General features: G+C 33.2%; 1 protein-coding gene across 3 annotated transcripts in view; it reads left to right on the forward strand.

The window, feature by feature from the left end:
• LOC106074838 (receptor-type tyrosine-protein phosphatase eta-like) overlaps nt 1-10,002 on the forward strand; it is a 49,425-nt gene extending 39,423 nt beyond the window's left edge. For 2 of the 3 annotated variants that reach the window (XM_013235711.2, XM_013235713.2), the window contains exons 26-31: nt 3,494-3,628; nt 4,066-4,218; nt 4,601-4,752; nt 5,138-5,318; nt 6,788-6,923; nt 7,095-10,002. In XM_013235711.2, coding sequence (XP_013091165.2) covers nt 3,494-3,628; nt 4,066-4,218; nt 4,601-4,752; nt 5,138-5,318; nt 6,788-6,923; nt 7,095-7,147 — 810 coding nt within the window. In that variant the 3' untranslated portion in view covers nt 7,148-10,002. The remainder of the gene's footprint in view (nt 1-3,493; nt 3,629-4,065; nt 4,219-4,600; nt 4,753-5,137; nt 5,319-6,787; nt 6,924-7,094) is intronic. The other variant, XM_013235712.2, reaches the window with a different exon arrangement.
• The last annotated feature ends 6,668 nt before the right edge of the window (nt 10,003-16,670 follow it).

Consider the following 16,670-nt stretch of genomic DNA (forward strand, 5'->3'; position numbering starts at 1 on the left):
GCCCTCTCTTCGTCTTTCATCCATATATTTTTGAACCTCTTTCCGTTCTAACTTTTAAATGTAATGCTGCATCACTAAGGAAAAAACTCAAATTAAACCCAACTTCTACGTGTCTTTCTATTGAGTCATTATAATGTGTTTCTGCTATAAGGATTATAAAAGTTTAATTGTACTTATCAAGTAGACCTATACAAACTTTTCTGTCAGAGGCCAACAGATGAAAGCCCCAAAATTCTTATCAATTAGATTAGCCCTTTCTTTTTTCTCTGTTCCATATGAGTGCCATCAGAACTTATTTTTTAATCATTTTTAGCGGCCCCCGTAAGGGGAAAAAGCCGCTATTAGGTTTGTGCAAAATGTCCGTCTGTCACACTCAGATCTCGAAAACTAGAAGAGATATGAAAAATATTATTTCATCATTAAATCCGGCTTGAAATGTTTAGGTGCAACGGCTACTTTTGGTTTTCTAAAAGCAAACCGTTTAATTTATAAAATTAATTATGCAAGCGATTTTTTCATAAAAATACACCAATTCTAAAACAATTACGTAAATGTAAGGGAGGCAATGTTACAATATGCTAACAAAGATGGACAATTTTTGTGTATTTTCAGTATCACTAAGTCAAATATATTTTAAAAATGTACAGGAAATGTTTACAACAAATATAAATAATAGTTAAAGACGTTTTTTCTGGTCAACTAGCTGCTAAAATTAAAAGAAAACATTTCTGTTTGTTTATAAAGGCTAATAATGCACTTTGTATGTAAATATCAGTAGCGTAACGTTGCAACATGACCAGGTGCTAAACCAATTCCTTAAACTTTTTTTAAAAATCAGATTTTATTTATTTTTTGTTTAGTGCCCCCATCCGAATAAAAGAAGCTTATTTTTGTGCGTTTTGTCTGTTGGTCGGTCTGTCCGTCACGATTAGATTTAAAAAACTAGAACTCTAAAAGCTATTGAAAATCTGATTTACCCTTTAATGTTTCTCCCATAACATCTCAATAGTTTTAAGTATCTAAAATTGATTGTTCCGGATTTTTTTGTGCAAAACTAATCAACGCCAACAAATGTTTGTTTGCTCTTCTAACTTATATTACATTCAATTTCCATGCTTAAACGTTGCAAAAGCACATTATCAATAATATGTTGTTCCGTTTTTTATGTAAATAGCATATTAATGCTAAATCAAAATCTCTATACTGACTTATATTTCATTAAGTGTAAAAATGTTCCGGATATTGTTTTATAAAACATGAATTATGCCTAATGATTATTTGAAATAGCATAAGGCTTTTAAAAAAAGTAATTTACTAGAATTGATTACTGAAAATTACTTTTTAGACATTTAATTTTCTTGTAAAACATAACATAGAAGTTTTGTAATCGATAAAGAAAGTTCCGGATTTTGTTTCTTACAAATCGTCGCCAGAAATTTCCGAATTTATTTTAAAATCTACTAACGCCAAATAATTGTTTGAACTCCCTCTTCTAATTAATAAACAAATAATCTTCTCATTTACGAAATAATGTTTTTACGGATTTTTATGAAAAATATTTTAACTCACTACTCTCTTACAGTACATTTAACTTTCTACCTAAAACATAAAAAAATCTAATTATCGTTAATATTATGTTCCGATTTTTAAGGAAAACAGAATCCAAACACCAAAGTAAGGTATGAAAATCTCTCCACGTGGCTGTAGTACATCTAATTTTTATACGAGACCATCCAAAAAATTTAATTAACGGTATTACATTTATCTGAAATTCTCTTTTTCTTTTACTATTTATACAAACATCCGGAACAATCTATTATATAAACTTTTCAATTGTGTTCATACCTAAAAATTATTGCGATGTTTTGAAACGTAAAATAAAGGTTAATCAATTTTTAATAACTTTTAGTTGTTTTTTTTATATCAAGATGACGGACAGACCGACTGACAGACAAAACGCAAAAACAATGCGGCTTTGATCCTTTTTAAATAAATTCTATTAGAACTCAGTGCACCAATGTCTATGAACCCTCGTTAAATATCTTGTGTAAATAAAGACATTTTTTTTTATGGTACCGGTACTAGCCTATTGTGAGGTAATGGAATTTTTTTTCTTTGACGTCATATGAATGGACTCTTTAAATGTAATGTTAAAAGAACGCACTTGGTGCACCAATGTCTATTAACCCTCGAAAAAATTGCTTTTTTTAATGAAAACATATTTTAGTCTAACTAAGCCGTGTGACGTAGTGTTTTTTTTTCCTTTGACGTCACATGGAATGAATTCTTTAAATGAAATGCTAAAAGAACGCACTCGGTGCACCAATGTCTATGAACACTCGAGAAATGGCTCGTGTTGATGAAGGTGATTTTTAGTCTAGCTAGGCCTTGTGACGTAGTGTTTTTTTTTTCCTTTGACGTCATATGGAATGAATTCTTTAAAAGAAATGCTAAAAGAACGCACTCGGTGCACCAATGTCTATGAACACTCGATAAAAGGCTCGTAATGATGAAGGCGATTTTTATTCTAGCTAGGCCGTGTGACGTAGTGTTTTTTTTTCCTTTGACGTCATATGGAATGAATTCTTTAAATGAAATGCTTAAAGAACGCACTCGGTGCACCAAAGTTTATGAACACTCGATAAATGGCTCTTATAGATGAAGGCGATTTTTAGTCTAGCTAGGCCGTGTGACGTAGTGTTTTTTTTTTCCCTCTGATGTTATATGGAATAAATTCTTCAAACGAAATGAAAAAAGAACTCGGCATAGTAATGTTTATTAAGCCTCGTTATGTGACTCGCGTTTAAAAAAGGAATGATATCTTGATTTAGATCTAATCTAGATTTTTTAAACTAGATCTAGATTTTTATTACAGTATATCTAGATCTGGATTTATATTCTAATTAAAATTATTTTAGAGTCTAGATCTAGAATTTCTAGATCTAGTTTAGACTAAAATAGACTAGATTAAGATGTAGAATTTCAATTTCTAAACTTAAAGTGTAAAAAAAAGTGTAGATTTTCATTTCCAAACGTTTTGATCAATATTGTAATGTAAAAATATACTAAAACTTATCTACTATTTTTTATTAAATTTAAATTTAAATTTACGGCAAATGAATCTTTGAAACATTATTACTTTGACCATCGGATGGCTGCCTGGTCGTGCGGTTTGCGCGCTGGACTGTCGTTCAGATTTATGGATGGCCCAGGGTTCAAACCCTGCCCGCTCCCATCCCCCGTCGTCCTGCGGGAGGTTTGGACTAGGAAGTAATTATCTTCAACTCTGAAGGAACATCCGAAACGTGTAAAACATTTTACATCAAAATTAAATCACCTCTTGAATATTATTTGCGAATATGCAGATCCGACAGGGATCCGACTTCGACGGGGGCCGCCTCTGAGTTTGTGTAACACAAACTCTCTTTGTAATCTTGTTTTTTAAATTTTCTTTATCTTGAAAAAACTTTAAAAGTCACAACATTATTTGCAGGGTGCTGACACAAGCAGAGACTACATAGCAACCCAGGGGCCACTGACTAGAACTGTTGCTGACTTTTGGAGAATGGTTTGGGAACAGAAGGTGTCTGTGATTGTCATGTTGTCAGACTTTGAAGAAATGGACAAGGTAGTGCTCTAATCACTTTTTAGGAAACATTTACATCTATCTATTCAATAAATTATTAATCCAAATTTCACATATTTTTGCAAACTTCATTTTAACTTGCAAGCTGAAATAAGATGTTTGTTAAACATAGAAAAACCAGCCCACATTTATCAGACTGTTATTCAATATATACTAAATTATGGTTTAGATAGATCACTTTGGCAAACATATGTAGGTTTTGAACAATTTGAGGTAGAGTAGTTTGTGTTTGTTTGTTAGAAATATTATCTTAAAGTATATTGTGTTGGCCTCCTTCAGTTGTTGGTAGAATGACCTATAATTCATCTCAAAGAGCACAATCTGTCATCATGATCATACACTGCACTAAATTGTAATGTTACTACTAAATAGTAATGTTATAATGCCTACTTTATTCTATCTGAATTTCCTGAATAAAGAGAACCTCCATGATGAGGGAAAAAGTGGCCAAATATTATGAGGATGATGGTGAGTGTAACACAGCACAGCATGGTCACATGTTGATTACCAGGACCGGGAAACTAGACGCAAAGGACTGGGAAATTCGAACCCTTAAACTGACTCATACCACAGTGAGTTTATGACAATATTATAAAATCTTGATGTATAAGTATATTTTATTATTCATAATAAATGTCTAGATATAAAATTTCTATATTTATAATTTTGGTTTTGTTACTGAATGCTAATTCACTTCACTCTGTATAACATTTTATGTATGTCTATATTGTTGTTTTTTATAAACAAACTTAGTAAGTATGGTTATCAAATCTTTTTTTTTTTAAGCTACAAAATGTAACATAATGTACCTTGGTATTAATGCACAGTCATTCTTGTAAAGTAATTTTTGCACTTTTTGTTTTACCAAAGTACATGTATAATTATAATATCCAAAAGGATATAACGATACCAATTTGATAATTTTAACTTTAAGCATGTTGATCTATCAACCAGGAAAAGAAAAGTCGTTTTGTAAAACATTTCTTCTTCAAATACTGGAGTGACCACGAGGCAGACATCAACCCTGAAGACTTGATTGAGTTTGTCCGAGTGGTCAGATCAGAGACCAGCAGTGAGCCACCTGCACCATTGGTTGTCCACTGTAGGTGAGTCTTGAGGACCAAAGCTTTAAATTTTGTTGTCAATGCATTCTACATTAAATGTAAAATAATTAACTCTACATATTTTAGACTTCTATTCAGCAAGGAGTGTGTCTGTGCTGTTAAAGGTTGATATGAGTCTATATAATAATAATGAATGATCTTTAACTTTTTTTATGTATTTGCCATGACTACTACCTTTTAATCTTTATTTTTTTAATTATTTGTATTCTATTGTTGTGATGTATTTTTTAATGTGCAATATTGCTCACATAATTATTAAAATTAAGTTTGACTTCCAGAATGATAAGACATTTTCTTGTTATCCTGATTTTTTTTTTTTTTTTTTAACTTTTGATTTAACAAAATTACCTCCCCTGTACCTTTTCAGTGCTGGTGTAGGAAGAACTGGAACATTTATCGCAGTTGACTACTTCAACAAGCTGATCACGCGAATCAAACAACGTGTGGAGAAAGGAGGCTCAGCCAGTGAGCTGGACAACTGGACAGTGGATATCTTTGGAAGAGTGCTGAGCATGCGAGAGAAAAGAAGATTCATGGTGCAGACCAGAGTAAGTATTTTGAAATGAAAGGGTTGTGGTTCCTGGATAAGCTTGAAATCAAAGGCAATGATAGTACATAGTGCACACCAGGTTATAGAATGCTTTGTTTTTTTTAGCACAGGCATTAGAAATGAAGAAGTATTGAAGTTATTCCCCTTTAATTTCAACTAAAAATAGTCTTTTTTTTTTTCAAACATTAGCTCATTCTTAAGAAACTGATAGCTGCTTATAAGAAATGTGCATTTCTTTTTACATTTTTTAAACCAATATTTTTTTTTTTTTGCTTTTAAAAATCTGTCATTGATTAGTAGGCCTACAGATTGACAGCATTCTGAATGAGGTATTATTAAGAATCACTAAGTATTTGTTGTAGGGTCTAGCACGAGGATCAAAATTTTATCTCAAATTTAGAATCATAAGTGAAAAACAAAAATGTTATGCAGAACATTACCAGGTAAAATAGTTTTGTTCCTAATTCCCATTTTTAATTATAAAAAAGTAAGACAGTTGGCATTGTTGTATTGAAAAAAAATATAAAAAATTAATTGATTATCTACATCTCTAGATAGGCAAAGCTAGGCTTGGTAAGTTAATCATGTTAATCCCCATTACAGGTGTAGGACTTAATCATCTTCTTTTTTTGAAGTAATGTCTGAATTTGATAAGATAAAATACTTCCCTAAATAAACTTTTGCAAAAAAAAAAAAAAATTGTTGTAGGCTCATTATTTTGGCAGAAACTAAGAGATAATAACTTCAGTCTTTGTGTTTTTTTGTTTGTTTTATATTTGTTCTTGTAATGTGTGGCCGTTTTTTTTTTCTTTTGCTGTTTATAAATTGTAAAAAAAAGAACTCTACTTGAATTACCAAACACTTTGTTTTATTGAACAAGATCACAGTAAACACATTCACATATGACTAATCAATTGACACACAGTGGACATGACCTTCTGACATGCTGGACACGGACACATGCGGAAACAAACAACTCAGTTATACTACAGAATTATTCAAATCAAAATAATTAAGCTTACAATTGTTTTCTAGAATTTCAATTAATGAGCAATGCAGTATTTCCTGCGGCTACGTATCCCAAGCTGTGACCTACATTTTTTGCCACATTTAGGGCAAACATAATCATTGTCCGCCGGTGGTCGATTAAGATTTTCTTTTCGCCATCTGCATCTGTCCTCGGCAGAGATTAATAAATACAAAGCATTTGTTTTCAAACTTAAAGCTTTATTTGCATATCCAACTTAATATATTATGAAGGTAGGTACCAATTAATGCATATCATATGACATGCTACTTATGGGCTGGTTCAAATGGTCTTGCCAGGGCCAATTATTCCACACACTCCAGTCTTGCTTTTGGTACTTTCACTTCTCACTTCGCTTCCTTCTTTGCATTGCTCTAACTAATAAGTACAGCAAAGTTCTTTTTAGTTTAACTTTTGGTATTAATTTCATTTGTTCTAAGGCCCAGTATGCATTCATTTATAATGCTGTCAAGGTAATGCTGACCCAGGCCTTCAATCCAGGAGAGCACACAGCACGTTCTGGCCAGAGAGAACCTTCAGGACCAGCCAGAGAAGACGCTGTTTATGATGACGTAGGTAAGCCCTAGCAATAACGAAGCTCTTAATCCCAGATTCACCCTTTGGTTTGGGAAACCAAGCAATTAATCATGAGACCACTGTGCTTTTGCTTGTATTCAAGAGATAAACCATCATTTTATTCTAAATTTTCTAAGTTTTCTTTATATTGCTTTTTTTTTCTATTTGTAGACTCACTGAAAGGTCAAGTAGCTCCAGAGTCCATACCTACCAGCACTCTTTAAAACAGAATTTGTCTCAAAGTGAAGTTTTTAAGGATTTTAAACTTTCTAATGGCTATTTTTAAATAATGGGAGCAAACTTCAATTTTGTTTATAAAGCATCAGAAATGAATACAGGAACATTGTATTCAATATGAATCTACATTCGAAATCTTAAACTAGATGTTGACCTAAAAATATTGTCTAAGATCTACTATACATTCAATGGTCATTGACACAACATGCAGTTCAATGTACCAGAAGAGTACTTTTTATTGGGCAATGGCACAACCTGCACTTACTGTTGCTCTTTATCTATTTTACATTTAATGATCAATATCACAGAGTGTGGAATATTTATGAACAGTAAATAATGTCAAGAATTCAATATAATGTATTAACAATATAACGTCATATGAATAGTTTTCATGCAATGCCATGCATATGTTGGAGGTCTATGTTGGGAGATTGGTTTGTAATGTTCATGAATTAACATTTTCTGTTATTTGTATATATTATTACGTCTTTTATTTATTGTTATGCATATTGCATAGGCATATATGTATATAATATGTACATTAATGTAATGAAAATGAAATAAATGTGTACAAAGGGATGCAATATATAATGATTATAACAAAATGTATATTTATACAACAATATGTGTACCATGTTAACTCATCAGCTGACAATACTCTGTGCAGATTGTTAGAAACAACATTATTATATACATTTAATATTAGTATACAATTTCTGAATGCTTTTGCCACAATTGTCAGCATTTATCAAAGCTATTCATTAAGCCAAAATATCCAAATTGATATCTAACATGTTTGTACAATATAAGATAAAATAAGATAAGAAAATTTTAATGGTCCAAACAAATGTTATTCAGTTTGAATGCCATTGTCCATCTTAGTATTACAATTATAACAATAATAATATAAATGTTAATAAAACCGAAGACAAAACAACACATCACAAACACACACACACATGACCAGTGCTTGATGAATTGGGATTCTGTGTACTTCTCAGAGACGACAAATGACCTTGAAAAACCCTCGCTGAAAGTGGAATAAAAGAGTTTTAAAAATCTTTCTGTACTAGTCTTATTGGAGAGAAGCTGAGCACTTCATCCAGATCTGATGGAACTGTAGTTTAATGGGTGTAGATTATTTTTAAAGATTTTATATGTTTTAGTAAGGTATCACGTTCTTCAAGTGTTGGTAGCTATCTTTGATTCTTCTTCTGTCTAGCTTTTTGCTGCTGAGCTGTGAGCTCTTTTGCTGACTTTGCCAAGGAAAAATAGTGTGCTATTCTCTTCAGTTCTTCAGCTCTGCCATACAGGGTGTTGGTTATGTTGGGCTGTAGTGATAGTAGGATCTGCCTAAGGTGGATTAGGAAGGGGCATTCAAAGAGAATATGGTTTATGGTTTCTACAAAGGGGGGAGTTGTGTGAGATGTTTTGTTAAGATGGTAATTTAACAGAGGTGTGGGTCCTGTTCTTAGTTGCAGGGGAGGAAATTAATACTGTCTAGTTTGGTCTTTAGTGATATAAGGTAATGTTTAATTAGTCCAAGGCTTTCTGACAGAGATCTGTCATCTTCAAACACTTTTGTATTTTTACTTGTCTTGTAAGTTAAACAATGTTTAGGTAGATTAACATAAGCAGCTTGTTTTCTTGGTTTTATTTGTAACAAGTATCTTAAGATACTTTTCTTTGTTTGTAAAAAATGTCTAGAAATACTTTTTTTTATTTGTAACAAATGTCTAGAAATACTTTTCTTTATTTGTAACAACGATCTAGAAATACTTTTCTTTATTTGTAATAAAGGTCTAGAAATACTTTTCTTTATTTGTAACAAAGGTCTAGAAATACTTTTCTTTATTTGTAAAAAATGTCTAGAAATACTTTTTTTATTTGGTTTGAATCTAGTTAGTAATTATTAGTAATAATAATATATATAATATGATGTTCTTAAAATGAAACCTTTTTTTTTTATTTTGCTCAAAATATTGAAGAAACCAAAGAAAATTTAAGAGAAAACATACATTTGAATTTGTTTAACTTTTGTTTTATTTATTTATTTATTTTTTACAAAGAAATTATTAGATCAAATAGTTTGATGCGTTTTTGCTTTTTACAAATGACTAAACTGTTTTTGTATTTTTAAATTTTTTATTGGACAGAATTTTTCCTTCTCCCAGATACCTCCTCCCCCCTCCCCCCTTTCCATCTGGCCCTCAAAAAGGACCATAGCACATTAAGTTATTCTATAAGCATTAAAGCTACATGAAACAATAACAGTTGATACAAATATTTCCACTTGAACAAATTATTATCTAGATCAACTAGAAATTACTTACATGATTGAATCAAAATAATTAATGCAATTTCACTCAATATAAGTGTGACTTCTATTTAATTATTTATTTTTTTTTATTTTATCAAAATTGTAAGCTCTGTCATCCAGGGGGCTTAGGGCTTTGCACATTGGGGTTTTGTGCCTCCTCGTGTGGCCGGCGAGACCTAAGTGTGGTAAAGATATTTGGCAGCATACTGGACAGGTTATTCCTTGTTTCAATACCATTGTTTCATAATGGATAGTCTGTATTTTTTATAATCTCTTATTCCCAATAGAAAAGAAAGGAGTAATTTATAGGTACTTTGCAATGAAGGCTTTCTGAGACATTTTTTTTTTATTATGTTACGAATTTAAAAAAATAATTTTCAAGGGGAAATAAAGCAGCATTTTCTAAATAAAATCTTATTATTTCCCTTTATCAAGCATAAAATTCATGGTGTGTATCTCCACACCGGTCACTTCACCGCCAATGAAATAAATGCTTATAGGCTAATGCATTGAAATGAACAAGGAATCGTTGTTGTTGTTGTTGTTTTATTTAATAGTAATAGACGTACAAGGGGTAAATATAAAAACTAATTGGATCTTTTCCTTACTGATTGGAGCCAGATACTTCAAATCACTCAACTATGAACAAAAATAATAGTACTTCTTATTTACAAGTTACACATTTTTTGAAGAAAACTACCGATTACCTTGGAAGAATCTGCAAATATTTATTTTTTTAATAGTAAGCTCTCCTTCCTGTAGGAGGTTGGGGCAAAGAAATGAGAAACTTCATTTCTCTAAGATCACCCCAAAACTTTCTAGTCAAGTACACGAATTATTAGTTCAACTTCATACATTGAACACAGAATATTTAGCACAATATTTCCATATTAATATTTCACTTGCTAGAATTAAGATTTTATAATGCAATCAAATATTTTTTCTCCTATCTGCTGGGGAAATAGAATTATGAGAAAGCGAATTCATTTGTCAAACATTTTATTAATCTCAATTACACGGTTCCCTCTTCGAATATGTCGACATGAAATATAAACATCATATACTAAATAATTTCTTAATGGAGATTTGACGAGATGAAAGTTTTATGATGATACAAGTGATTGGCCTTGACATACTAAGTAAACCATTCACTAAGTGTTTTATTCGTGGGTGGCACGAGGAGAAGAGGGACTACGAAATAGGGGGGGGGGAGCATTAGGAACAGGGAACATTTTTTTTACTTACTTCAGTGCGGGCTTCTTGAGTCCAACAAGTTTTTGGGGAGGAAGAGGAAACTCGTTCTACTGACTATTTAGTTCAACCCAGTCTTGTAATAACTTAAGTAAGATCAGCCACTTTGTAGGAACGAACAGGCCGGATGTCACATTGTTGGAACGAACGAACAGACTAAATGTCACATTGTTGGAACGAACGAACAGACTAAATGTCACATTGTTGGAACGAACGAACAAACTAAATGTCACATTGTTGGAACGAACGAACAGACTAAATGTCACATTGTTGGAACGAACGAACAGACTAAATGTCACATTGTTGGAACGAACGGACTAAATGTCACATTGTTGGAACGAACGAACAGACTAAATGTCACATTGTTGGAACGAACGAACAGACTAAATGTCACATTGTTGGAACGAATAGACTCGATGTCACATTGTTGGAACGAACAAACTAAATGTCACATTGTTGGAACGAATAGACTCGATGTCACATTTTTGGGACGAATAAAAAGACTAAATGTCACATTGTTGGAACGAACAGACTAAATTTCACATTGTGGGACCGAAAGTACTAAATGTCACATTTTAGGAACAAACACTTCAATCTCACTTAGTAGGAACTAACAGACTAAATGTCACATTGTAGAAACGAAAAGACTAAATGTAGCATTATAGGAACGAACAAGCCAAATGTCACATTGCAAGAGCTAACGTACTAAATGTCACATTGCTGGAACGAACAGACTAAATGTCACATTGTGGGACAGAACGTTCTAAATGTCACATTTTAGGAACAGACTTAAATGTCACTTAGTAGGTACAAACAGACTAAATGTCACATTGTTGGAACGAACAGACTAAATGTCACATTGTAGAAATGAACTAACAGACTAATGCGTGGTCGAGAACTTGACTTGGCTACTAATGAAGTTGTGTTAACTGAGCGCGTAAAGGCAGCACGGAAAACCTTCTACCAGATACCCCTCCCCCCACTGGTCCACAAATGAGATTGGAACATAGCACTCTAAGCATGCTACTAGCATGAAAGTAGCGCCATATAAAAGCTGTAATTTTTTTTTGTCACATTGTGTGAACGAACGACCACGTTTTTTAGGTCATTGATTTTGTAGCAGATTAATAGCGCACTTGACTTCCAAGGTGAGTAGGCTATAATAGGCTCGGATTCTAAATATTTCCATCAGAAGTGGTGAGAAGTTAGAAGTGATGTGTAGTCTGGTGGTAATAGTAATGGTATTACCTTGGCAGTAAAAAGTATGAAATCTCCTGTATCCAATGATTATAAGCTGATACTCTTTTTTTCTGTTGGCGATCATAAAATTGGTCATTGTTCAGTCAACACGTTATCTCTGGTAGAAACGTGTCAATTCAGCTTTTCTATCTTAACCTCACAAGAAGTAAATTCTACTACATAAAATTTCTCGAGTAACTGTTCTTTGTCCCCGAATGTTACTGATAGATCAGCATGTAGCAGTCAAGTGATTACAGGTTGATACTAGTATTGATTTTCTGGAGTCTATAAATTATTTTTTTTAGCTTCGCCACTCGAGTGCGAAAAACATTTAACTTGTGTTGTCGACTTTTGCGTAATTAAAAGAAAAGGTCCGCAATTAAACGTCTTAATGAACTCGATCTTACGACGACCACGTTCATTACACACCGTACGTGCGTTCTATGTACCTGGAGTCTTGAACAGGCAAATGCAGACTCTTTCTGAACTTAATTCTATTCGACCTACGTCTTTCTTGGTTTATTTGCTTCTTTGTTTGTTGTTGATGCATTTTAGTACTATGAACGATACGCCAGAAGAAAGCAGAAATCAGAAAAACGCTTCAATACTTCAATACCAATATCTTACCCTTTCTTTTTTTAACCCTTTTTAACCTCTAGTTATCGAAGCCAGGAGTGTGACTTCTGAAGCTCTGAACGGAGGCTTAGGTTTGGTGATGGGAGTCCATTTCCCTGACAAGCTGGGGTAGATTGCAATATTTATTCCCCTACTAACTCCGGAATTGTTTTTCTAGTGTACAAAAGATTTGTTTATGAGAAAATACTTCCGAAAAAAAAAAGATTGAATGGACATACCTTAATGAATATTCATCGCCTAATTGTTAAGGAGTGTATGAGTAAGTCTGTGTGATTCTATGGTGACTGTAGGACGGTAGTTCTGAATGATGCGAGATAGATGACATTGTCGTCAGTCCTCACTCAAACCTTTTTTTTTTTTTCCTTTGGGGGTAGGGCAGAGACTTTGAAAAAAAAACTGCTTTAGATTTTAGACTTAAGACCGTGTGCAATATTCTTTGTTGAGTTCCGTGTCTTAACTATTGTGTATGCCTCCAGAAATATAATCAAGACATAAACTAGCCAGCAGTAGAGTCACTAGGGTCGGTGTCAATAGGTGCGGTAAGCTCCCCAAGAAAAAAATAATCTCCCCCTAAAAAAACAAACTCTTGTTTATTTTGTTTCTTTTTGTTGAACATTAATACTGTAAGCTAATTAATTGATTGGTTACACACAAAAAGGGTTTTCGATTCTATTTTTTTTTTTTTTTTACATTTATCAAAAGTTATAACGTAAATTAAAATTGTCCAAATATTGAATTTAAAAACATTATGAGTTTAACATATGTAGGATTGGCGTTTTCCATATTGAGTGACACCCCAAAATGACAATTTTTGTGTATATATTTCCGTATATTTTAAGGACTTCATATATTTTGCATCTTCGGGAGATTCCCAGAAGCTCTTGGTAAATCGACAGATGGGCGCGGGAAATCTATTTTAAGTTATAAAATGATTTAATTTAATAATTTATACACCTTGAATTAGCGCGGGTCCTATGAAAGTGCGGATCCTATGAAAGTGCGAGGCCCACTGCGGTCGCATAGGTTGCAGTGGCCTAAGACCGGCCATGCAAATAACAGCGTATTCTACGCCGCCGGTCGACTAGTGTTTACTAATTTTCATATAGTTTGCAAAGAGAGAGAATAATAATTTTTCAAACATAATTTACAAAAAAAAAAAAAAGGAAAATAATAACTTAAATTTAATATAATTCTTTTTTGTTAATATTTGTATTGTGTTTCAAATAAATCGTTTAATATATAAAAATACGATAGAAAAAATATCAAAATTATTTTTATTTAAATAAAATCATGAAAAATCTGGTATAAATGTATTACAAAATAAAACAATATATAGAAATTTAATTCGCAACTTATTATACCTTGAATAATGAAGCATTATTTACAATGAATTTTTTCCACAGCCACACCAGTGGCGTAATTATAGCTAATCCAATTGATGCAGATACTATTGTAAAGAATCAGATATTTGGACACTTAATGTCTATTCCTATTCCTCACACTCACCAATTACTATCAAAAAGCTTCAGTGGTTCACAACCTTTTCAGTTCCGCGACCCACTTTTACAACTGAACACTATGCGGCGACCCTCAACCGTAAAATAATATTTTCGCTAATGTTATAAAATCGTATTAATAATGTAATGTGATATGAATTGCCACAGCTGTATGTTTAATCATGAATCACTAACTATTTCAGCTTGTAACGAAAGTACAAAAATAAAAAAAAAATTAACTTTATTACCCATTTATTTACTTATATATAGCGTGATCTTATATACATCTTTTATACTTATATGGCAATTATGGAAGCATTATGGAGCATACATAATAAGCATACATAATAAGCGAAGACAACTGTATTCTACAATTGGGAAAAAAATTGTTGCCCCTGTTGGGTAAACTATGATTGTGAAAGTTGAGTTTATTTCTGTTTCCTTAGGTCCAAATTTTAAAGGGCTAACAGACGTCCGGAAAAAGAAGGACATGTCCACTTTTCGAAGTCGCGTCTTCCGTAAGGTAGGCATGTGAAAATGTCCGGCTTGTACTCTGTTGTTTACTACAATGACATATTGTCCAGCAGTCGAATTAAAATCCCTTAGATCTCTTGGCTTTAACATCCAGTAGCACTCATTAATTTTCTAATTTCCTCACGGGTAGTAAAGATTATTATTATTATTATTATCTTAGAAACGAACGAGTATTCAATCTTTAGCACTGCCAGGGTCGAGTTTCGTTAAAGAGAAACAAATTTCATTGTTGTTCTTTTATCAGTTTCCTCTGAGAAATTTTCTGGTGATGTAGCAGACATAAGCCTATGTTCGCTTTTGTTGGCCTTAGAGTTCCAAGTGGGACGCACAACTTTACTAGACAGTTTCAGATGGTGATGTAGCAGTACCGCCCTCTGACAGGCAACGAGAATCTTCCTAGGAATGATAAGGGATATTTTGTTGAATTCCTGGACGAGTTTTGACTATAACATTGAAGAGTTTTATCATCACATTTATTTATACGGAGGAACGATTTGATAATGTCTATATTCATTTCTCTCGTCCATTTGATCCTTTTGGCTCCTCTTGTTCTACCACCAACAGCACCTCTCAATTGTGTGGGGGGCGAGTTAGGGAGTAGACCGACCTCTTGTGTCTGGTCATGAGATTGTAAATTATCTTCAGTATTATTATTATTAAACGAAGTAATGATAATACTAAGGCTTGTCTCGAGTCCGAAGATTAATGAGGAATGCAGTATTTCCAGTGGCTACAAAGGCCCAGCTGTGACCTACATATTTGTCATGCATACAGCATATAAATGTATCAAGTGTTGATATGGTAAGCTATGTATGTATTGTTTGAGTAGTGTTGCTGTTTCGTAATTAACTGTTATAGTTATGTTACAGAATCAAATGCTTTAACTATGTTAAATATATATATATATATATATATATATATATATATATATATATATATATATATATATATATATATATATATATATGCGTGTTTGTGTATAATGTTATCTTGGTTTGATCTTTCTTTCTCTTTTCTAAGCCTTAGTCTTTCTTTGGGCCTCAGGCTTCATGTAGCATGGTGATTTTCTAATGTAATTACCAATTTGGTCATGTACTTTGGGGTAATAGAATTTGGACAAAGTGAATTCATTTAGTCATTACGTTCCACAAATCACGAGGAGATGGGGGGGGGGGTTCGTCTTTTATGGTGACATGACGTTCAATAAGCAAATAATAATTCTCCTTACGAAGATTTGATTGGGCTATTGTTGATTGATGAGAGATGTAATTGGCCTAGACATACTCAATCTATTAAACAAGTTTTCTTTTTGTTTTCCATAGCAGAGTCACTAGAGTTAGTTACACTATGTACTGGTGGACGTTAAGTAAAACAAAGTCTCTTGTTACATGTTTTGGATGTTTCTTCAGTGTTGAAGATAATCTACCTCCTAGTCAAGCCCTCCACTGGATGATGGCTGCAGGAACGGTATGAACCCGGGATCATCGAGACCATTGAACGACAGTCCAGCGAGCATGTCGCACGACCAGACAGGTAGTAGTAAAGAAGTTGTAAGAAATATATGTCTTTGGAGCAGGGCCTGTTTGTAGTCCTCTCTAAGTGCTGGTGCCGAGACCAATGTTCACTTCTAATCCGTCTTCTATTTCTGAAAAGGACAGTCAGATTAAGCATATCGTGGGGGATCTATCATGTCATAAATCACATTCTATGTAAAATAACAGGTTCATACTTTCAAATTAGTTTTGGTTGGCCTCCTTCAGTCGTAGAACGACTATGGTTCATCTCGCACACTTCCTCTTGTGGCTGTGGAGACCTATTATGGAGAGACACTACCGTCCAGAAATATCGCAGGTCTAGTTGATTTCGCTTCGGTGGTAGAGGAGCTGGCCATTTTTCGCATTGTACGTTTTTCTTCCTGAGCTGAGGCCCATGTTCTTTCGCTGTCCATAGCTTTCTTGGTCACTGTCTCTCTCCATCTGGTGCGGTCTAGAGCTATGTCTTCCCAATGGTCAGTATTAGTTATTGTATTAGTAA

The sequence above is a fragment of the Biomphalaria glabrata genome, chromosome 6 (genome assembly GCF_947242115.1).
Source record: "Biomphalaria glabrata chromosome 6, xgBioGlab47.1, whole genome shotgun sequence".
Taxonomy (NCBI): Eukaryota; Metazoa; Mollusca; class Gastropoda; family Planorbidae; genus Biomphalaria; species Biomphalaria glabrata.